Source organism: Emys orbicularis, chromosome 6 (genome assembly GCF_028017835.1).
Source record: "Emys orbicularis isolate rEmyOrb1 chromosome 6, rEmyOrb1.hap1, whole genome shotgun sequence".
In the NCBI taxonomy this organism is placed as follows: Eukaryota; Metazoa; Chordata; order Testudines; family Emydidae; genus Emys; species Emys orbicularis.
The window spans coordinates 25,979,538-26,003,427 of record NC_088688.1 but is presented as its reverse complement, the minus strand read 5'-3'; the positions used below and the strand labels follow the sequence as shown (position 1 = coordinate 26,003,427).

The 23,890-nt window shown below is 39.8% G+C and overlaps 1 protein-coding gene across 1 annotated transcript in view; it reads right to left on the bottom strand.

Annotated features, from left to right (window-relative positions):
* NIPBL (NIPBL cohesin loading factor) overlaps positions 1 to 23,890 on the bottom strand; it is a 289,092-nt gene that overhangs the window by 54,983 nt on the left and 210,219 nt on the right. The window contains exons 18-24 of the mRNA XM_065405961.1: positions 22,143 to 22,294; positions 21,589 to 21,669; positions 19,183 to 19,283; positions 11,986 to 12,124; positions 11,703 to 11,785; positions 10,012 to 10,144; positions 8,056 to 8,199 (exon numbers count right to left, since the gene is read on the bottom strand). Of these exons, the coding sequence (XP_065262033.1) occupies positions 8,056 to 8,199; positions 10,012 to 10,144; positions 11,703 to 11,785; positions 11,986 to 12,124; positions 19,183 to 19,283; positions 21,589 to 21,669; positions 22,143 to 22,294 (833 nt within the window). The remainder of the gene's footprint in view (positions 1 to 8,055; positions 8,200 to 10,011; positions 10,145 to 11,702; positions 11,786 to 11,985; positions 12,125 to 19,182; positions 19,284 to 21,588; positions 21,670 to 22,142; positions 22,295 to 23,890) is intronic.

Sequence of the window (23,890 nt, the reverse complement as noted above, 5' to 3'; positions counted from 1 at the left end):
ACATGAGGGACATTGTCCGGCTATGCCGGAAGAAGGACAGGAGACATTGGATGCAGTTTAATTAGGCCACAGCTATTCTTAAATGTCAGAATACCTGGCAGATAAAAGTGTACAGTGTAGGTAATTCCATAATCATTTACATATATCTGGGAGTGGGGACTGTTGTCAGCCCTAACCCTTTACCTATCCTAGTCCCCAGTCAACCCGATGCTGGGACCTCACCCCCCATCTCCCTCAAACAAGAGTTATGGGGGACTATAAAGGAGGAGGAGTTGGCTCCCTGCCATACTAATCATAGGAGCACTGAACTCCCTCCACTCCCCGTTTCCACTTCTTTAAAGAATATCTCCTTTAAAACCTTCACCAAACCATTTTATCTGATCACCATATCCCTTCCCTACAGAGTACCTACACTGGACATCCACCCCATGCTTACATAATGAGTTGCAACATCAAAGCCTAACCTCCGTTTCATGTCCACCACCACAAAGCCCCTGTGAAGAAGGCAAGAAACCCCTACCTTGCCTTAGCCAATCTGGCAGAGAGGGGAAAAAATTCCTTCCCAGCCTCCTGCCCCCGGCCCTCAAAACAAATGAGTAGCACAATGCCCTCAGTGGATTATGACAAAACCTGGTATTTAACCTATTTCCATGGGTGAGAGGGTAGGGGCTGTTCCACCTGGTCCAGGTAAAAGAGGGTTTTTCCTGTACCAGTGTGAACCTAAATAGTCTCCCTTCTCTTCTGAGCATTGGTCTGAAGTTGCTGCAGAAAATCACTTCACACACCTTTTCCGACAAGCCAGACAATGGCCACTATCGCTTAACAGAAACAACTGTAGAGCAGAATGTGATAGATAAAAATAAACTGCCTTCCAAAAATCTTACTGTGTTAATATTCAGTCTGTGATGTTGTTATGGCCCCTGTTATTGGGGAAAAAATGCCAAAGGATTTAAATCCCACAGAACAGTCTGACACATAGACAAATCAAGAAACATTGTTTGTTGTGTTACAATATTAGACACAGGAATGGCAGGTTGCTTAGGTCACTAGGGCAAAAAGGCAGGAAAAAGAAGGGAGAAGTTGAGAGAAATAGTCTCATTAATTTTGACAAAGCAAGGTTATCTGTTAGTAACTGTTGTCCAAGGATGTAACATCTACACAAGCACCACTGATTTCATGTGCTCAGATATATCTAAAAAAAGCAGAGCTCATTGGGGCTGCACAAGAGTCCCTTCAATGATCTGAACATTGGCAGTGAACTTATAAAAGGAACTAAGAGAGGATACTCTGAACAGTGGAGAGTTGGGTAGGAAAGTGACTCTGCATAGGCATTTATAATAAAAGAATGGTTACTGTAAGAAACCTTTTTTCACCTTTTAGAACTATTTCTGTAGATCCACATTCTTAGAAGATTAGCATGATTTCAATTTAATTAATATTAGTCAAGATTTAGATTGAAAGCTCTTTGTGGCAGGACTCTTGTCTTTTTATTTGTTCTGTGAAATGCCTAATAAAATTTGAGTGCTTAAAAGAATGAAAAAAACAAAGCACTAACTGCCCAAGAGGACAGTTGAAGAGATTGCAGAACTACTTGCCCAAAATGAGCATCAAATTGAAATGCTAAATCAAGAGAGCAGTGCTTTGTAAAAATAGGAATGAGCTTCAGGAGGCAAATGTACAAATGATTGGGATAAGAATGCCATTTGCAAAATGGAGATAATATTATATAAATCCTTTGTAAAGTGCTTTAAGATCTATGGATGAGAAGCATTACATAACAGCCAGAGTGTAGCCCACAATTTATCAGGTACGTTACTAATTTATAACAGCTTTAAATGTAAATCTAATCTATTTAGAATGTCAGAACAGAATCCATTCTCTACTAGATCTAATTCTAAAAGCTATAAATAACCTACCTCTATTACTTTCTAAAGAGTTCTGTCTTAAGTAATAATGCAACACTATATGTAACATTGATATGTAGAGGGAGTTTCCCTCGTAGCATGTGTGTTTTAGAGGGGAAATGGAATATCAATGGTCTGATTCAAGTCAGTCAAACTAGTTTTGGTAAAAATTTTGGATAAGGACATAAAAATAACTTTTTCTTGTGAAATATTAAAAAATGAGGATTGCTGTCCTTGTCGATGTTATCGCAGCCAAAAGAGGCAGTTTTCAGAAATAAATGAGAGATGTAACACTCTCTCAAGGGTTCACAATGTGTCTACATAAGGAGAGGTTATTTACCTTGTACAGTAAATGGAGTTCTTCGAGGTGTCTCCCCCTATGGGTGCTCCACTTCAGGATGCATGTACGCCCATGCACTCTTGATCTGAGATTTTCATCAGCAGTGTCCACAGGTCCACATCTGTGCCACAGATATCCTCATGTTTCAGTGTGAGGTTACGTGGGGGCTGTGGACCTGCCACTACTCCAGTTTCTTCTCAACCATGAAAGTCTAGTGAGAAGACTCCGAGGCAGAGGGGAAGGCGGTCAGATAATGGAATACCCAGCGGGGGACACATCTTGAAGAACTCCTGTTCCTGCAGAAGGTTAAGTAACTTCTCCATCTTTTCAAGGAGTGTCCCATTGGGTGCTCTGCTTAAGGAGATGCTCAAGCAGGACCTCAATTACAGAGGAGGATGGCAAGGAGGCATATTCAGTATGGACCATAGAACAGCGTTACCGAAAGCTACGTCAGCTCTGGAAGCAGGCACCAGAGTGTACGGGTCAGAAAACACATGCATCAAAGACCAGACAGCACTAGCTCAAGCCTGTCAATGCAGGCTGGGAGGCTCACTCTTGTGGGCTGCCCTGTAAGGGTATCTGTACACAGCCTGCAGCAGTGAGCCTCCCAGCCTGTGTTGACAAACTTGGACTAGTGCTCTAAAATAGCTGTGTAGAGAGCACTTTAAAGTCGTGGCGTGGGCTAGAACTCAGACTCTGAAGCTAAGGGGAGGGCCACAGTAAGATGCATCCTGCAACCCATTTGGACGGTCTTTGGGTGGAGTCCTTTAATACATTCCACAACAGAGATGAAAAATCTATGGGAAGCCCTGAAGGGCTTAGTCCTGTTGAAGTAAAAGGCAAGAACTCTTCTTACGCCCAACACGTATAGGCTCAGTTTTTCTTTCAAGGAGTGAGCCTTGGGGTAAAACACTGGTACGTGAATCTCCTCATTAATATGGAACTCTGAAGAAACTTTTGGTGGGAAGTGAGGGTAATACAATGTAGTATTACCTTGTTGCAATAGATCAATGCATACAATGGGTCAACCAGCAGGGCTCCCTAGTTCCCCATCTCTCTTGGTCAAGGTCACGGCTATGAAGAGTAGGAGGAATGAAGTCATGAGAGGAAAATGAAGGAGGGAACAGCTTCCCAAGCGCATGAAGGACTAAACTGAGCTCCCATTGTGGAGTGGGGTCTTTGACAGGAGGAAAAAGGTTGAATAGACCCTTAATAAATCTTGTAGTGGTCAGGTGTGTAAAGACTGAACACCCCTCAATAGGGGTTGAAAAGCTGAGAGGGTAGCCACATAAACTGAGCACTAATCCTAAATTTAGTAGCTAATGAAGAATGTACATCAGATGAGACTCAAGAGGAGGTATAGATTGGTGACTGCACCAAAACTGAAAACTTTTCCACTTCTGTAGGAAGGTTTTCTTTATTGTAGGTTTTCCGCTATTGGGCAGTACTGTTTGTACCTCTGGAGAGCAATCTTATTCTATAGCAGAGAGCCATATAGCAGCTACATGCCTTGAGGTGAAGCACAAAGACGTTCCAGTGGGTTATGTATCCTGACTCTAGGGTGAGGAGATTCACTGTCAAGAAAAATTCAAGAGGCTGAGACAGGTGAACCAGCTCTCTGAACCATACCTGTCTCGGCCATGATGCTGCTATGAGAATGGCTACGAATTTCTTCCTGTTTCAATTTATTCAGGACTTTGAGTAATAATGGCGTAAGCACATAGCAACCTGAAGTGCCAAGGAATGACATGGGCATCTCCCATTGAGTTGTGGCTGTGCCTTCCCCTCAAACAAAATTGTCTGCACTTTGCATTGGATGGTGTCACAAAGAGATCTATTTCTGGATGACCCCAGGTAAGAGACATCCTTTGGAACCTGCATTGTTCAGTTCCCACACATGATTGATGGAGTATGCAACTGTGTTCTGTAGTCCTGGAAGATAAATCGCTGAGATCTGTATGTGGTGTGATACGTACCAGTTGCACAGTTTTACTGACTTGGCACATAAGAAGCAGGGTCCTGCTCCTCTTTGCCAATTGATATAATAAACAGATACAGTGTTGTCCAGCATTATTCTGATTGGGTTGCCTGTAATGTAGGGGAAGTAAGTCCTAGCAAGAGTAACAAACCTCTCTGAATTCGAATATGTTGATGTGGAGGTTTGCCTCTCGTGGGATCCATTTGCTTTGAGTCCTAAAACAGTGCACCTCAGCCTAGCAGGGAGGTTTCTATGATGATTCTTGTGAGAGGAGCCTGTGAGACTGGCACTCCCACACACACGTTTTTATGGATCTTTCCATCAATTTAGAGAATTAAGGACCCTATGAGGTATGGACACCCACTTGGATAGATTGTGCTTGGGGGTATAAGCAGTTCTCAGCCAAGCTTGAACCTGGGAGTATAATCTTGCTAAGGGTGTCAAAAATGTACAATTTGGCATGTGGCCCAGGAGTTGCAGGAAAGCCCTTGCTGTGATTTGTGGGAGCAAAACAGCGATAAGATGGGATGAGATGGTGGGAGAATGCAAAATATCCTCATCTGGAGAGGAGGAAGATTTATGGGAAGGTGGTATTTATTCGTCCACAGCTGGCTCTGGCTCCTCTGTAAGATCCACCTGTGGAGCAGGACCAGAGGATGCTTTGGTATCGGAGGGGGTGGTACCTGTGTAAGGATGTGATGTCTCCTGAGAACCGGACTGAGAGGGTGACTTTCTCCTTCTCTTATCCCATTTTTTGAGGGTCTGGATTATTTTAAAGGGTCCTCAGGAACTTTGCTTACCGTCGTGCTCTCTGAGCAACCAAATCCAATGAGCAGGGGGTGACTTGGACCCACGCATCCAGCAGAAGGCTCCATCAACAGAAGCTTTAGTCTGTCTCGCCTCACTTTTTTAGATTTGCCTTTAAATCCTGAGCAGACCTTACAATTGGAGGTGATGAGACTCTCTCTCAGGCAGTGGACACAGCTTGAATGCCCATTGCTGTGGGGAAAATGACCTGTGGCAGTTCTGGCAGGGTATGAAGCCCAGGGTCTTGGGGATAACCCATTACACGAGGCCCGAGGTCAAGACCCGAGAGAAAAAAACAAAGGCCCAGATCAGGCAAATGTAAGAGGGGAAGGAGGAAACTCCCTAAGTTTTGTGCCCTCCTAAGCACAAAACTATGCTAAATTAATGGAAAAATGGAAAAAATATAAAAAGAAAAGAATTACTAAGAAAAAAAGAAAAAAATAAACTGCCAGAAGATACAAACAGCAAGCTGCGTCGTTAGCTATAGCAGACACTGCAATGCTACATCTCAAGTCGCAGACAGCTGAGAAGGAACTGGAGCAGCAGAGAGTCTGCGTCCCCTTCTCCTCCTCCACATACACACTCACACCAGAGCATGAGGACATCTACGACTCAGGCCCAGACCTGCAGACACTGCTGATGAAAATATCTTATCAAGAGTGGACAGGCATGCATACATTCTGAAGTGGAATACCCATAGGGACAGCACGCAAAGAACTGAGTAGGTACTCAACTTAAGTTTCAAGGTATACACTTAATGAGATCCTTTCAAATAATTTTTTGTTCTTAGAATGACCAAAGCCTGATGAACCTCAAAATGGTATGGAGGTTATGTCAAAATAGATGCCTGATGGACCTTGAGGTCTAGACCTTTTCAAATAAATAAATACATATATACACACACATCCAAAAAATTGTGGAACTCATATAGATGTGGGTGACAGCCTTATTCAATATTCCTTAAAGAAGTAGTTTCCATTTCCAGGAATAACATTTTTTTGCTTTAAGTTTCCTGGCTGTAAGAGATTTCCCTTCTTAAGCACTCAATGTAGTTTACTAGGGTGCAACAATGCTATCTGCCATGTGAAAAGATTGGATCTGGATTCAGAACCCAGTGATGAAGCCAAGATAGAAGCCCAAACACCAGGAGTAGGAGGAAAAGTAGCTCCAATTACAAGCCCACGAGATCTGAGTAACAAGGATGTTGAGTCCAAATAAGAGCTACTACAGTTACGCACACGATCTAGTCCCTAAGGAAATTCCTTGATAATGTCTGGAAGCAGAGGCAGGAAGGAATAAATATACAGTTTTGCCCCAGTTCAACAACAGAGAATCTAGCAGAGAACCCAAATCTGCTCTTGAGCAGGAAAGTGGTCACTTCACACCGTTTCTTGTAGCAAAGAGGTCTCCATCTTGTGAGAAGAGACTGAACCACCCATGTTGCTCTTGATGCCTGCAATATACCAGCATATCATTCTTTTTTCCTGCAAGATAAAGAGCAGTGTAGTGATTCTAGAGAAATACAACATTTCCAGAGAATTATCACTTGGCATAAATGTCTTAAGTAAGATGACCCTTGTTTACATAGTACACAGCTGTGGTATTGTCCATAATATGCTTTCTTGAAGAAATGCTTTTAGAGCCCAACATATTGCCCAGTGCAGTTTCATTTCCCATGAATTCCAATGACCAGGCAGAGGTGCACTAAGAGGAAAGAGAGGAGCACTGTGCCAAAGCGCAGATATCTACCTCTACCACTTCCTATGGAGATTGGGGAACTGAAAGAGACCCCTTTTAGAACAGTCTTCTGTACTACCCAGTGCAGCATCCTTAGAATCTTTGCAGGTATTGAGACAAGTTAACAAGTTCATCCTTCCTGGAAGAATAATTTGAGCTGAACCAGTGATGTAAAAGTATGATTTGATGTTTTGCACAGGGTGTGACGTAAACTGACAGTCATGAAACCCATAATCTCAAAACAGACTGAACACACTTTGGTCATTTAGTTGATAAATATTCTGAATCTCCATAAGTTTCTCGTCTAGTAGAAATACAGCTGCCACCGAAGAATCTGAAGTGATTCCTATGAAAGTCATTCTCTGGTGGAGTTACAGCTAATTTCAGACTACTAATCCTTAAGATTGGGAGTGAAACTGGGATCAAATAAATTTGAAATGACCACTGAACTCCAGTTCTGACCATGCCTGACCCAGCCAGTGACCAGGAAAAAACAGACATAAATCCTTAGGCATTTTAAATAGACAGCCTAAAACTAGGTATTGTGGAACACTCATGGCATAGTGGAGAGCCAAAAAAGGAACACCTTGTACTGAAAACTGTTGCCTCCCTCACAGAAATGGAAGCAATTCTGATGAGTAGCACTGACAGAACCTTGGGAGTACATGTCCTCTAAACAGAGCTCCAAACCCGTCCTGATGGCACAAATAAGTGTGACTGATGCCAGATTCATCATTTGGAAATTGAACCCACAGCTATACTAGTTTAGTTTTATCAAATGCGTATGAAAGTAGCTCTAACTAAACAAACAGATTTGCTCCTTTTGTGTGTTCAGACACATCTGCTGACTAATGGCTAAAATGATTTTTACTCCTCTTTAGAGAGAGCAGTGAGTTGGATTCTATTCCTTCATGTGGATCACCATCACACAGTGGAACAGAACTGTTCAGTAGTTTTAACCCAGTGAAGATAAGGGGTTGGCACAATAGCAACTGAGGCCCTAATATGACCTGCAGAATCCTTACTATTGAAAATCATGTGTGAGGTTGAAAGAATCCAGTCTTGATTCTCAAAATCCAGGATGAGTTTATAGGGCTGGTAGCTAGAAAACACATTTTTATTTATAATCTGAGTACATCTGATGAACTCTTAAAGAGTTAATAAAGATGGACTCCCCAAATGGCACTTTTACATAATGACTTTTCAGAGCAGAATAGCACTTCAGACATTTTTAATGTCTCCATCTGTATTGTTATCTAGGCACCAAATCATATGGATCTTATATATACCTGTTTTAAAATTCGAGCTATGGATCCTTGATCCATTTTGCTAGTGACTGCATCTTTCCTCAGTCTTGCAGCTACAGTTCCAAGATAATCAAGTGATGCCACTCTCAAAGCCATCTCTGTAGACTTGTTACTGAATTGATGAACCTAACAAAAGCAGGATAAAATGTTATCTACTCATTACTGTACCTGCAATGTTTTTCATAATATACTATTTGATCTTACTCAGAAATTCATCAACTAATAAACTGAATACATTACATAATTTACAATGGCCACATATTTGTTTGAAGTGTTGCTGTAGATGTGTTAGTCCCAGGATAAGAGAGAGACAAGATAGTTGAGGTAATATATTTTATTGGACCAACTTCTGTTGATGGAAGATAAACGCTTTCAAGCTTCACAGGGCTCTTCTTTGGGAAAGAAAATCAGTGTGTCTGAGCTAAATACAAGTTGGGATAGATTATTAAGCATAAGGGGTTAACACATGTTGTGGCAGACAATTTAAAATGAAGTGGGCAACTGAGGATTAGCAAGCAGTTACAAATTGTTGTAATGAGCCATAGACCCAGTGTCTCGGCTGAGTCCATGCTTTTAAGTATCTAGCAGAGTTATGAATTTAAGTTACTAAAGATATAATAATAAATAATATTACCTTACTACCTTGTCTCTCTAATAACCACATATATAATATTTTAACATTAATATCAAATTCATTTCCGTCACCTGAGATTTTTTTTTTAAAAATGGTCCTTCTAATCAAACTAACTAGAGAGGATGCATCTTGTACAGTGAATTTGATTAGAAGGACCATTTAAAAAAAAAAAAAATCTCAGGAGTATTTTTTGCAGGGAGGGGCCCAGTGGCGAAGGAAATGAATTTTTATTTTTATATATATATATATATATATATATATATATATATATATATATATATATATATATATATATATATATATATATATATATATATATATATATATATATATATATGAATGAATGAATGAATGAAATGTGTGCATGTTAATATCATACTTATGTAATCTACCTGCCATATGTACACCAGTGAACTGCAAGCTACTATCTTTCTGGCTTAATCACGGCCATGATTATAAATTATTTGTGCTATTGCCCAGAAACAGGCCAGTACTACTTATCACAGTGACTTATGAATTTCAGACATTCTATATCAGCTAAAATGTTTAATTTATTTGAATCATAGCATTTTCTATGTTAATGTGCTATACTTGCAAGGTGACTAAACTACTGAATAATATTTTTGTGCTATATGAGCAGCCTAGAGAAGCTATCATATATGAATATCTGCAGATGTTGGTGGGTTTTACCCAATATGAGTCTATGCAGCTATTGGGTGCTATGGACTGGAATTTTAATGTGAAAAATATCCCCCATAGAAGGAAACAAGTGACCGCCACTGAGCAACATAGTCCATGGTGTCACTTTTTTTCAAATTACCTTTCAAATACAATAATTTTCCAAACTAAACTTCACTATCTGTATACTATTCAGTATATTATATAATATACTGATATACATCAGCAGAAAGTTCTTAAATGAAGCATGAACATTATATATTACAAACAAACATTTAAATATTAATAAAAGATGTCAAAATAAACAAGTTTTCATTATGATGAAAAGGAATCATCATCGTGGCAAATCCCAAAGGGACATAGCTGGCTTGTAGACTGAGCAGCGCCCATATCAATATCAATCTCCAGCGAGGTCCTTCCGCTGTCTGGCTGGCTGATCAGTCTCTGTCCATCATTGCCACTCTTATTATGGCAAAGCCAGAAAACTCATGTGGCATTAGATCTGATCATTCTACTATCACCAGATCTTTACCTCGGGACAGCTTTTTGAGAAGATGGCTACATTTAATAAGAATGTGCAGCACTTTATATCACTATGATAAACTGGAAATACTGTGGTCTCTTACCAACAACCTTCCTAATAAGCTAAGTAACAGCTCAGCAGCAGGCCATTCTGGCTTGTTGACCGTGGAAAGAAGATCTTGAACAAAGTTCTCAAACAGTGGCCTATAATCCTCTTCTCCTTGTTTACTACCACATCTGTTTAAAGGAAAACAATGAAAATGTTATATAATAATGTCCTAAAAAGGGTCAACTTTTTGTTTGTTATTTGTTCCAAAGTACAAAAACATGTGTATTTCTAAAACTAGATAGGCCTGAAATGTCAACAGAAAGAATCATCCTAATTTAGCTATGTTTTTCAGCAATACATCCTATAAAGAACAGAGAGTAAAAGTAGCTAAAATTTCATATTAAAAAGTAGGACAAATGAGGGTAGCCCTTTCAATACTCCACATTACAATGAAAGAGACCTAGGATTCATTCCCTGGTCCAGTCTATTATTTCTTTACCTAGCACTGGTTTCAACTACTGGAGACACAGGTTTTTTAGTACTTTATGGGGGTATTATAACAATTTTACAGACTTTTCAGATATTGACTATAAATTCTACATGTGTGCTGACTCATCTCCCCTCCAAGGGTAAGAAAAAAGGCCTCAGTCTATTTTGGCGAATTTGGTACTCTGGCATCTAAAGTGAATGTATGTTGAATGGTTGAGATAAGCCTGAAGATCTTGCTTGTATCTGCAGGGTGAATACATTAGATATAATAGGGTTTCAATTCTGCATACAGAGAATAAATTAGGTTCCCTAGTTCATAGTGGAATAGTGCATTTAGTAGGTCTCAACTCAGTCTCTGGCCTTAATATAAATGGTGATATGAAGTCTTGGTATCGCTGGTCCATAAACAGCAGGTGCAGTAGAGAAAGATCAAATCAGAGCCTGGCATGTGATGATTTGGTAGTGTTTCAGAGGTATGTAGTTTAATAAAAAAAATTAAGTTAATTTCTTTAAAACTAATTCTGTTTAGTTGTTATGGCAGTACAGTATACCTTAAAAACAATCTGTAAATCATGTTTTTCTTTCATATTATTGGTGACTAATGCAACACCCTTGGTGAAAGCTGAAATTTTCCTCTTCGTATTATGTGATATAAGCTATTGCGTGTAGATTCTCACATGTGTAAACAGCTCCCTGCAGAATTTCTGTTGTATAAAAAGTTCTGTGCATAGAGCTACCTATCATGGAATTTTAAACTACTTGCAAGTTTCTTTAACTGGAGCTATCTGTCATATGAAAGTAACTAATTTTTCCAGATTTTCTACAAAATTTATAAGCTTGAACTACACTTCAGATGCTTGCAATTTTGCAATTGCAGGATGCAGACTTCACACATTTTACAAGATTTGTGAAGAAACCTCAGTGACTATCAAAACTTGCTGAACCTCTAAGGAGTTCAAAATTCATAGCTCCAGGCAATAGTTCTCAGCGGGTCTTAATGAATAAAACAAATGTGACTTTTCTTTTTAAGACAGAACTTCACAAAAAAGTATTCGTAAAATGAAAAATCTCTTTTTACAATGTCCTACATTTAAAAATACCATGTCCAACTCAAACTTCAATTTTCGCCACAAAAATTTCTATTGATTAAAATTTCAGAACTTTAAGGAGTGCCAAATTTGAGTCTATAACGGAGTTAAAATTGTAATTATGAACCACAAACATCAAAACACAACTAAAGAGTGTGATAACACTTACTTCTTAAGGAAAATGGAAAGGAAGTTTTGTGCTGTTCTCATGGCTGTTTCATATGAGTTAGTAATAAGGACATCTTGATCCACCTAAAAATAATAGCAAATTTCATTTGTTGAATGTACAATATGTGAAAACATGACCCTCCAACCCAGCATTTTCAGTACATCATGTTATTATGCACGACACACACATTAACACTGCTCCATGGGCTGGACCAGTGTCACAGAACAAGTACATATGCACACTCCTGCATGAAATAGTTTCATCTCTCTTTAAAGGGTCTTACTTTTTTGTTTGACTCCTCTTCTGAATTAGAATCCTTCTCCACTGATGGCAGGTGCACAACACACTGAATAAGCTGTAGAACCAGTGCAGTTACCATCTGAATATACATAGGCTCTCCATCAGTATCACTACTGTTTAACCTGTTGGAGAAAACAAACAGTATATCATTATAGTTAAGAGGGACAATACAAAGGACTTTTAACCCTTACTCCTACCTACCTACATTATTAAAACCTGATAAGACAAGTTCTCTGGGTTCTAAATGAGTACCTACAGCGTTACCAACTATTCCACTGTAAAGGGAAAAAACAAAATACAATAAGCACCATTCTTGTGAGATCCATATAAAATTAATGTTATCCTATATAGATTATTGTACAACCCTCATCTCAGTAGTATGTGAGTTGCTTCCAATAGCGCATTAAGCATCTATTATGTGTTTGTACTCAAAATGTTTTGTACTCATTATGCTGACTCCAAAGCAACAGCCTAAATTATTCTCAGATCTATGACATTATTAGATAATGAAGGTACATAAGTCATTTTGGCATGATAAAAAATGATTTCCTACCTCTCATAACGGTTGTTCTTCAAGATGTGTTGCTCATGTCCATTCCAAATAGGTGTGCGCATGCCGTGTGCACAGTCATCGGAAGGATTTCCCCCTAGTGGTACTCGTTGGGTCGACTGTGGAGCCCCATGGAGTCACGCTTTCATGGGGGTGTACATAGGTCCCTGCCAACCCGCTATCTCTTCAGTTCCTTCTTGCCGGATACTCCGGCAGAAGGGAGGCAGGTCTTGGAAAGAACATGAGCAACACATCTCAAAAAACAACAGTTACGAGAGGTAGGTAACCGTTTTTCTTCTTCGAGTGCTTGCTCATGTCGATTCCAGGTAGGTGACTCCCAAGCCTTACCTAGGTGTAGGGTCAGAGCTCATGGAATCGCTGATTGTAGCACTGTTCTGCCAAAAGCTGTACCCATTTTGGACTGCTGTGTAATGGCGTAGTGCAATGAAAAGGTGTGGATCGACAACCACGTCGCTGCCCTGCAGATGTCTTGGATAGGAACTTGTGCCAGGAATGCTGCTGAGGTTGCTTGCGCTCGAGTGTGCCGTCAGCAGTGGGGCAGGTATCTTTGCCAAGTCATAGCACACCTGGATACAAGACATGATCCAAGAAGAGATCCTTTGGAATGAGACTGGAAGTCCCTTCAGACGCTCCACAATTGCAATGAATAGTTGTGTTGATTTTCGAAATGGCTTCGTTCTTTCAATGTAGAAGGCAAATGCTCGTTTGGCATGCAGGGAGTGGAGCATTCATTTCCTGTTGCTAGCATGTGGCTTAGGAAAGAACACAGGAAGAAAAATGTCCTGATTTGCGTGGAATTGAGAAACTACCTTTGGAAGATAAACCTTTGGAAGCTGGGTGCAGTCACAACTGTACCTTGTCCTTATAGAAGACCGTGTACAGGAGCTCTGAGTTTAAGGCCTTAAGCTCTGAAACCCTCCTAACGGAAGGTATAGCTACCAAGAACGCTACTTTCCAGGAAAGGTAGAGGAGGGAGCACTCCTGCACACACCGCTTGTGGGTCGAGCCACCATCTGAAGAACTCGATAACTTCGGGGTGAGTGTGATTAATTTGTCTAGGCGGTCTCGATTCAGCCTGTACACAGAGGCTAGCCGAGCCTGAAATGCAGTACTACACACGTACAAGCGGCCATATGGTTGAGCAGCTTCAGGCAATTTCGTGCCATAGTGGTGGGGAATCACCTGAGTTCCTCTATGATGGCACCCATGGTGAGAAAGCAAGTTTCTGGAAGGAATGCCCGGCTTGACTCCACGGAGTCCAAGAGGGCTCCAATTAACTCTATTCTCTGAGTCAGCGTTAGGGTTGACTTTGCTACATTCAGTATGAGGCCAAGTCTGTGGAATGTCATACGAACTAGGCTTACCTGGACTTCCACTTGGGCTGTAGAGGAGTCTTTGATTGGCCAGTCGTCGAGGTACGGGAATACTTGCACCTGCCATTTCTGCAGGAAGGCTGCTACAACAAATATGCAATTGGTGAACACCCAACGGGCTGCTGAGAGGCCGAAGGGGAGAATCGTAAACTGATAGAGAGTGTTGTTGACCAAAAAGTGGAGGAACCATCTTTGGGACAGGATTATGGACACATGAAAATACGCATCCTTCAGATCGAGGGCGGTGTACCAGTCCCCCGGATCCAGGGAGGGGATAACGGAAGACAGGGAAACCATGCAGAACTTTATCTTCTTTATTAATTTGTTGAGGTTTTGCAGGTCTAGAATAGGTCTGAGCCCACCCTTGGTCTTTCGGAATAGGAAATACCACACATAGAATCCCCTGCCCTTCAATTCTAAAGGGACCTCCTCTACCGCCCCGAGTTGTAGGAGAGTTTGCACCTCCTGCATAAGAAGTTGCTCGTGAGAACAGTCCCTGAAGAGGGATGGGGAAGGAGGATGGGAAGACGGGAGGGAACAGAATTGGAGAGAATATCCCAATTCTACCGTGCTCAAGACCCATTGGTCTGAGGTGATTTGTGCCCAGGCATGGTAGAAATGGGATAGAGGATTTCACAAAGGGAGGGAAAGGATCTGGGATCTGACCTGGTGCATCGCTCCTGTGTTCTTCAAAAGTTTGGCTTGGAGGCTGGAGACTGCTTTGCTGAGCCCTGGCTCTGGATTAGAGGATGAGAACAGTCTGTTACTCCTGCCCAGTTTCCTGTTATAGGAGGAGCTGGGTAGAATCGAGGAGCAGGCTTAAAATGCTTTCTTCAGGGGGCTGGTGTATGAAGCCCCAGGGACTTCAGAGTTGCCCTTGAGTCCTTTAGGCTGTGGGGCTTAGTGTCTGTTTGCTCCAAAAAGAGCTCTATGAAATCAAATGGCAAGTCCTGAATGGTCTGCTGGACCTCGGACAGGAGTCCCGACACCTGAAACCATGAGCTCCTTCTCATGGCTATGGTTGTTGCCATGGTATGGGTTGCCAAGTCTGCCGAATCTCAGGAGGCCTGTAAGGAGGTCCTTGCAACGACCTTGCCTTCCTCGAGGACCGCAGCAAACTCCAAGCGGGAGTCCATAGGCGCCGACTCCATGAGGAGTAATTTCAGCCTAAAGTCCCTCTCTTTCTTAGTCCTTGGGTGGAAGCTTCTACAGATTTTGCACTTCTCAGTCTGATGGGCTTCCCCCAAACACTTTAAACAGGAGTCGTGTGGGTCTCCCTTTGGGATAGGCTTCAGACAGGATCTGCATGGCTTAAACCCTTGAGACCGAGGCATGCCCCAGTACTCACGTGGGGAAACCCCCAACTGAAACTTATCTTACTAACTAAGAACTATTTGAAATACTACTAAGTTTTAAACTATTTACAGATACAACTAGAAAAAATCCATTAGGGGATTGTTTGCCATAGCAAGAAAAGAGCTGCTCCAACGACCGTCACTGGCGGTAAGAGGGAACTGAAGAGGCAGCAGGTCGGCAGGAACCTATATACACCACCATGAAGACACGACTCCAGGGGGCTCCACAGCCATCCAGACAGGTACTGCTAGGGGGAAAACCTTTTGACAACTGTGCATGCAGCGCATGCACACCTACTTGGAATTGACATGAGCAAGCACTCGAAGGAGAATAATAATTTTCGTTTTACAGTGTCTTTCTTTTAACCCTCTTAAAGCACTTGATATGTAATAGTATGTAAGGAGTACTACTGTAAGAAAACTAAGCCAATCGTTATATGCCAATGTTCCTTTAAAGAGGAATTTTCACCATCAGGAAAAACTGAAACTATTGTATCTTAATTAAAACTTAAACTCACTTGAAGTAGCAAGGAAAATTACCAGATAATGCTTACTGTTTAATCAAAGATTATTCCCTCTACTCTTCCCTCTGTTTATATGATACAGCATTTAAATTATAATGCTGAATATGTGACGTTAGCATTTCCTATGACAGAGGTCAAACGCAGGATTATGACTTCAGGAGCAATTAGACATATTGGGTGAAAGAGAAAGCTCTTGTATAACACACAGCTGAATTGGCACAGCCACACAAGGGTAATTTAAACCTCTCTAAGATTTAGTGTTGTCTACATGGGGTAGTTTTTGCAGAACATATTTTTGCATATAATCTTAGGTGGAATAACTCTCACAAAATAGTGCACCCATGCAACCAGCTTTAACCTACTTCGGTTTGAATCAGTATGTCCACATGGCACTGAGTTTTTTCAAAATAAGCCCATGGTGCATTGTCCTGCTTCTGGGCTCTGTGCATTCTGGGATTATTGTCATGGTATATTGTGGGATACCTACCAGAAGCCACTGCAATTCTGAGACTTGGGGGTGAAACTAGCAAATTCCCATGATTCATCTGTCTTTTGCAATTTAGTGAAATTCTCAAATTACTGTCATGTGGGGAATACTGCTGTGAATGGTGATCTTGAGTCATAAATATGAAGAGGCTAATGCACTTGCATTTGTGGTCATGCAGCCAGATGACTTTTGAAGTCAGCTGCCAGACTGATTTGGATAGAAGAAAAAGATGAAATTGAGCAGCTACTAGAGGACTGACTTTTCCTGGAGCAGCTTCACCTGGTGGAGTACCATTTCTGGGCCAGGGAAACTAGCACTAACTGGTTGGAAAGGATAATACTCCAAACCTAGGATGACAGCAGAATTTCTGGATGACAAAGGCTACTTTTAGTGATCTGTTCAGAGCTCATGCCAGAGTTCCAGCAGCAGCACACCACTGACACGTCTCTTCAGCATGGAGAAACATTTGACCATTGCCATTGGACGTTAGCAGTCAGGAGTGGCAATCAGTCAGTGGCTAATCAGTTTGGTGCTGATAGATCAACCATCCGGACTGTTGTCATGGAAGCATGCTCTGCAATAAAGCTTGGCAATGCACAATTTATTGATAGATTTGCAGGGCTGGGGTTCCTAATTTGTACTGGGGCTATTGATGGGACCTCACATACCTATTCTTCCCCCCCCCTCCAGGACTCAGAGTTCATCAACAGAAAGGAATATTTCTCTATGGTGCTCCATGGCCTGTCTGGTCACTGTGGAAGGTTCACCAATATCAATGTAGGGTGGCCTGGAAAGGTCAGTGGTGGCTTGGGCTAGCTTCCCAAGTCCAAGCCCACCCAGTCCCCCAGGTCTGAGTTCGAGTGACTAGACCAAGTTGCTATCCATATCATAATATCCACATTGCTTTTTTAGTGAGCTAACTTGAACAGAGCCAGTGCAAGTCTCTCTACCCATGCTGGGAATCACACCTCCCAGCTGCAGTGGAGACATATGCTTACTGGACACTGGATAACAGAAAGGACCTCTAATTATATCCTGAGTGACAGCAGAACGTGCATTTGAAAGGCTGAGTGGGAGACGGAGGTGCTTTATAACAAGACTGGAAGCTGCTGAGCAATATCTGCCTTGTGTTATTATAACTGGTTTCTTTTGCACATCTGTGAGAGAAAGGAAAAGAGCCTCACTGATGAGTACAATAAAGAGGCACAGAGATTTTTGGAATGTTATAAACAGTCAGAGAGGCTGCCTCTCCAAACTGCAGCAAATCATGAGGACCAAAGGGTGACGGATGCCTTGTGCTCCTACTTTGAGACTAGAAGTTTAAATGTTGACATGAAATATTATCATTAGATAAGGATTTCTTTAGTCTTTGTATAAGGATTTTATTAAATGCAAGATAATTATGCCTTTTAAAGCTTTGTGCAATGATTTCATGAGGAGGCTTTTATGAAGTTTCTGGCTGTTATGGGATGAACTCATCTGTAGTGCACCCCTTAGTTCCAGGACACAACACTCCAGGGTTTCTTCCACTCTAGGACTCCCTGTAGGCTGTCTGCCTTTGTGCGCTACTCAGCCCTCTGACTGATAAGTGGCTAGTTCAGATTCCTTCTGAGGTAACTAAAGTCACCAATGAATCAACCTATCTTCTGAGCCCTGTGCTCAACCCCTTCCTGAGTTCCATTGCCTTTCCTTGGCTCTGTTATCAAGCACTGCTCCACTGATCTTACATCTTCCTAAAGACTCTAGCCTTCAGCAGTCTTTGGAACTTGGATCTTTCACAGGAGCCTGTCTGTCTGAACTCTCTCAGCCTATTTATAAACCTAGGTCTCTCTTAAGATATCTCCTGATCCTTCTTTAGTCCTGTCCTCTCTGGCTGACAAGTAACTACCTAATTACCACACAGATGAAGTGAATGTGACTAACTGGGCCTTTAACTCTTCCTAGTCCAAGATGGAGTTCTACCATCACACTTGCATAAGGTTAAATGGCTCCATATAGCCAGCTTCTGAAAAATTTCCTGCTTGAAACTGCTATTTGCATACTGTGGAAGCAGAAAAAGAACTGTCAGAAAAGAACTGCAATGCATGACAGTTTGTTAGCAAGAGTCAGGCTAACTGTAGCCCTGATAACGCGAGATTTGTAGAAGCGAGGATTGTGTGAGGCGGGTGAGAAAGTACTGTGTGAGAAGTTATTGTGACCTTGTATAGATAAGGTGTAGAAGACCTTGTGTAGATAAGGTATAGGAAATATTGTATGTTGGCAAGAGTCAAAACAATTAAGAAATAAGATATCAAGATGGCTTATGTATAACAAAATGCAGCTGTCCCTCATTATTGAAAGGTATAAATGCTTGTTGTAATTAGGTATCAGTGAGAGAGACCTGCTTGGCTCTCTCCCTCTGCACAATTGTGAGAGTGAATAAAGCTTCTGACTTGCTGTACCCAAACAAAAGAGTGAGAACTCAGTTTTTCTCCGACAATACCTTCACTTAGTCTCACTTATATTTCTAGCTAGGTACCTAACTACATATTTGTGTGTCTATTTGTTACTGTCCCTTTGAAAGTCACAAATAGTCAAAAACCAAGTACAGATATGTGCAACACAAGTAGAGGAAATGCAGATAATTACTATGGACCCAGACTGCTTGTCCTATGATTATTCCACTTTTGTTCCCACTGTAAAAGCTCTTTCAGGAACAGATACATCATATCTATAGAATTATTTGCTTGATCTCATTAAGAAATTAATGCAACTTGTGGAATTGTAGGTTTTTATAACTATCATTAAAAAACCATGTAAAATCTAAATCCCTACATTTATATACTGAAAATTATATTCTGTAGAAGTTAGCCATCTGTGTCAAACATTACCTGAAGTTTCTCAAACTTCTTTTGCTGGTTGGTAGTCTTGCAAGTGACGTGAAAATTTCCTCCAGAATCAACTGCCTATGTTTTTCATACCTCGAGAACACCTGTTAGCAGTTACAGGATTCAAATATATGTGTGTAAAAAAATAATGGTTACGTTTTACAGAAAACCAAAATAGCATATTACCATTTTTTTCAAAACCAACAGCTTTCCATATTTGTATTCATTAAAATATTCACAACTTATTTTTTATATTTTCAAGTGACAGACAGGTATCTGAGTAACATACTGTTTTTTCAATACATGGGGGCAGGCAGTTCAGCTTAGCTATTCTTTTGTTTAGACAGACTTTGATTTTAAAAACATTGAACATATTGCCTCTGCAAAGGTTGAAGATATAGTATGAAACAAACTTGCTTCTTAAAGCTTTCTGAGAGGGTTTTTCTGTTTTCATAATATAACGGTCCTTAAAATTTTATTTTTCTGTGAATCACTTTGCAACACGGATTCCCCTCCACCCACATTTTCCAAAGAAAACCATTTCATATATACTTTTTATCTGGATAATTGCTATTCCTAGCTCTGAATCTTATACCAATGCACAGCTCCAGAAACTATGGTGATGGAAAAAAAAAAAATCAAATAAACCTGGAAAATACATTAAGGAAAAGTATATTGCTAAGGTTCCTTTGAGAAGAGGACAGGAGACAGTGAGGGGTTTTTTTAATAATATTATTAAAAACTAAAAAGTGTACCACTTAAGAAAAAAGCAGGGATAGAGCTTTGATTTTTATTCTGTGATCATATTATATGAGCATGCTTGATTGCTGAGAAAGCCAAAAGAGCTCCTGTACGATAGAAAGCACAGCTCTTAGGAAGTCAAACTGTGGTTTGTAACTAGCACAAAAATTAACTTTGCAGTATAGTCTAATTATTCTAATCTATATGAGTTAGAATTCATCTGTGTCCAAACTGTGACCATGGCTGTCAAAGAAATGATGAAAAATATAGAGATGGAATATGTATTTTTATCTCATGACATGAATTTACTGTGGGTACAAGATTTTACAAGAAGGATCAGGTCATTAACCAGAAATGTGGGGGGAAAAAATCCTAGTTTTCCAAGATTGCTATTCTATCTATGTAAAATTCAAGGTAACTCAAAAGCAAAGTGGTAGCCATCTTTAAATTTCTTTGCTTTTGCTAGTTTAAGTTAAGAGTATTAGGCTTATAAAATACATACTGAAAATAAAGTTATTTTATTAAAATACATTTATTTTTAATGGAAAATATTATTGATACTGTTCAGTCTAAATACAGACTCTACAACCTACAAAGTAAACTGCATGGAGGGTTGGCAAAGATAACTAAGGATTTGTTCACATCAGGACATACCGTGGAATAGGTAATCCAGTGGATTAAGATAAATCGCTAAAGGTGATATAGTGCAGAATACCAGAGTTCACATGGAGAGTTACTGTGAAAAACTATTGTGCTTTAAGTTCACACCCTATCTTATTTCACAATAGCTTCCCCGTGTAGACAAGCCCTATCGTCATTATGCTGGAGAAAGGGAAACAACAGAGAGCAAGGTCTGAAAAAAAATGGGTTTTCCAAGTTCATACAAACATTCACGTGATTTAATTTAAATCTAAAAAGTGAAAAGAAAAAAAAAAACAGCCATGCAAATAAAATTGGATGCATGATTTTTTCTGCTGGCTTGACCTTGCTTGAACTGTGTTAGTTTGGAATGAGGTAAGAGTCACAATCCAGCCAGAACTATAGTTTTAAGTCCAGTTCTATTCTGAAATATCACTACAAAAATGGTACATTTTTACTCAACAGATCTACAGCTGTATATTCAGTTACTTCTGATTACATTAAAATATCAATATACAATATTGAGATGAAGATGTCATAGGTTTTTCTGTTGTAAATTCAAGGACAAAATAAAAAAAAAAGAGAAAAACAACATACAGGGTTTGGTGTGAACATAGTGTAGGAAGTTCTACTTATTTGGGATAATTCTCTTAAGAACTCTAAGTATAAAATTATTTGAATACAATAATTGGGGAGGGCAAAATTGTTTACAATCTTTTTAGTTATAATATTGTATATCTGAAGTATTCTTTTCATTATTTGGTTTTAGTGGGAATGTCCCATTGCCATAAACTAATCTACAAACCAAAGAGGATCAAGTAAATTAAATTATGTTCCTGATGTCAAAAATATACAATATGCAGAATAAAATGAGTTCAAAATTCAAATTCTTTACTAGAATGGAAAAAATGTGCACTGGTGGGGAGATGAAATGGATGAACTAATGTCTTTTTCCATGTGTATGTTTTAACTTTAAACAGCAATATCACTAAATCCTTAAGCTTGTTCATAGGTTAAAAAAGTACTCACTGCAGTCACTAGTTTGATGGCGCATAACTGGAGCTCACTGACATTTTCTACAAAAAAAGGTGTTATTCCCATTGAGGATATCTGTCAAAAGGAGGAAATGACAGTAAATACATATTCTTTCCACTAAAGTGATATGTAAGCTCTTTGACATAACAGAGCATAATTAAATACATTCACTGCTTCACAGGTACATCTTGTTTGCTATTTGTAAAATGATGTTACATTTTTAATCTTAATTTTATAATGAATCCACTAAAGACTTGCAGTCTAAATATTACATGTATCTTTCTCTGTTTAGATAACTCCTTTTTTAATAGTGTTATTAAAATATTAAACTTTTTTTAAAATTACACATTTTAAGATCACTAGCAAGACAGTTAAAATAATAAAGTTACAATACTATGACTATAGAAGTCATTTTGAAAATTTCCTCATCCACTGAACTAGATTGTATTTGGTTTACATTTAATGTTATTGCCAAGGTAGTCAAACTTCAGAATTGCTTTGAAAAAAAAATTACACTCTCAAATGGAAATTCTTTTGATGAAACTTGCCTGAAGAATAGTTGTGTCAGTAAGGAGCTGAATCTCTAGCAATTCTGCCAAACTGCTAACAATGTCACATACTTTGTTATACAGCATCACTATGACCCTCTGCTTGTGGGTGGAACATTTGGCACGCTTTGCTTTTGAACTTAAAACACCTCCTAGAAAATAAAATAAAATGATGCCTTTCAATTACATTTGATCCAACATTAAGAACAAGACTATTTTCTCAACAACAACAAAAAGGATTCTATAATTTTTGTTAGCACAAAATGCTGATAGAAAAGTAATCTCTTTTTAACAGCACTAATTTGGAAAAACAAGATTTGTTATTGCAGACCACTTTTTAATAATTTTTGTGGATTGTTGGGCCAAGGTTTTCAATATGGTACTTACAGTTAGTCTCCTACATTCATATATTATTAGAGCTGGTTGGGAATTTTTGACCAGAATGAATTTCTTATAGAAAATTCCCTTTTCACAACATTGAAATTTACCACACAAAAATTTGAATTTTACCAAAATTTTTTTATTTTTGCAGGCTGGAAAAATTGAAATGATGGCTCCTTGGCTGCCTGCCTTAAAGGGTTTTGTCAATTTCATTTTCTGAAGTGAAATTCATAAGAGCCTTTCGGGAGGACTGCCAAAACTGAATCCTCTCTCTTTCTGCCTCCTCAACTATAAGTCTCCCCGCTATACCCCAGTTCCAGCTGCCAGAAAGGCAAAGAGCTGGGGCTCTCAATCCTCCCGCCCACCTAGCTCTGGGGAGGCAGAGAGCCAGGGCGCTCAGCCTTACCACTTCTCCCGCAGCATAGGGGCCGGTGAGGCTGAGCACACCAGCTATCTTAAGCAAAGTAAGCTGTCATGGGATAAGAGGGAAGGTCCTCTCATGGATCAATAATCGGCTAAAAGGTAGGAAACAAAGGGTAGGAATAAATGGTCAGTTTTCAGAATGGAGAGAGGTAAATAGTGGTGTCCCCCAGGGGTCTGTACTGGGACCACTATTATTCAACATATTCATAAATTATCTGGAAAAAGGGATAAACAGTGAGGTGGAAAATTTGAAGATGATACAAAACTACTCAAGATAGTTAAGTCTAAAGCAGACTGCAAAGAGTTACAAAGGGATCTCACAAAACTGGGTGACTGGGCAACAAAATGGCAGATGAAATTCAATGTTGATAAATGCAAAGCAATGCACATTGGAAAACATAATCCCAACTTCATATAAAATGAAGGGGTCTAAATTAGCTGCTACCAATCGAGAAAGAGATCTTGGAGTCATTGTGAATAGTTCTCTGAAAACATCCACTCAATGTGCAGTGGCAGTCAAAAAAGCAAACAGAATGCTGGGAATCATTAGGAAAGAGATAGATAAGACGACAGAAAATATCATATTGCCTCTATTTAAATCTATGGTACACCCACATCTTGAATATTGTGTGCAGATGTGGTTGCCTCATCTCAAAAAAGATATTCTGGAATTGGAAAAGGTTCAGAAAAGGGCAACAAAAATTATTAGGGATATGGAACAGCTTCCATGTGAGGAGAGATTAATAAGATTGAGATTTTTCAGTTTAGAAAAGAGACGACTAAGGGGGGATATGACAGAGGTCTATAAAATCAGGACAGGTGTGGAGAAAGTAAATAAAGAAGTGTTATTTACTACTTCTCATAACACAAGAACTAGGGGCCATCAAATGAAATTAATAGGCAGCAGTTTTAAAACAGACAAAAGGAAGTATTTCTTCAATGCA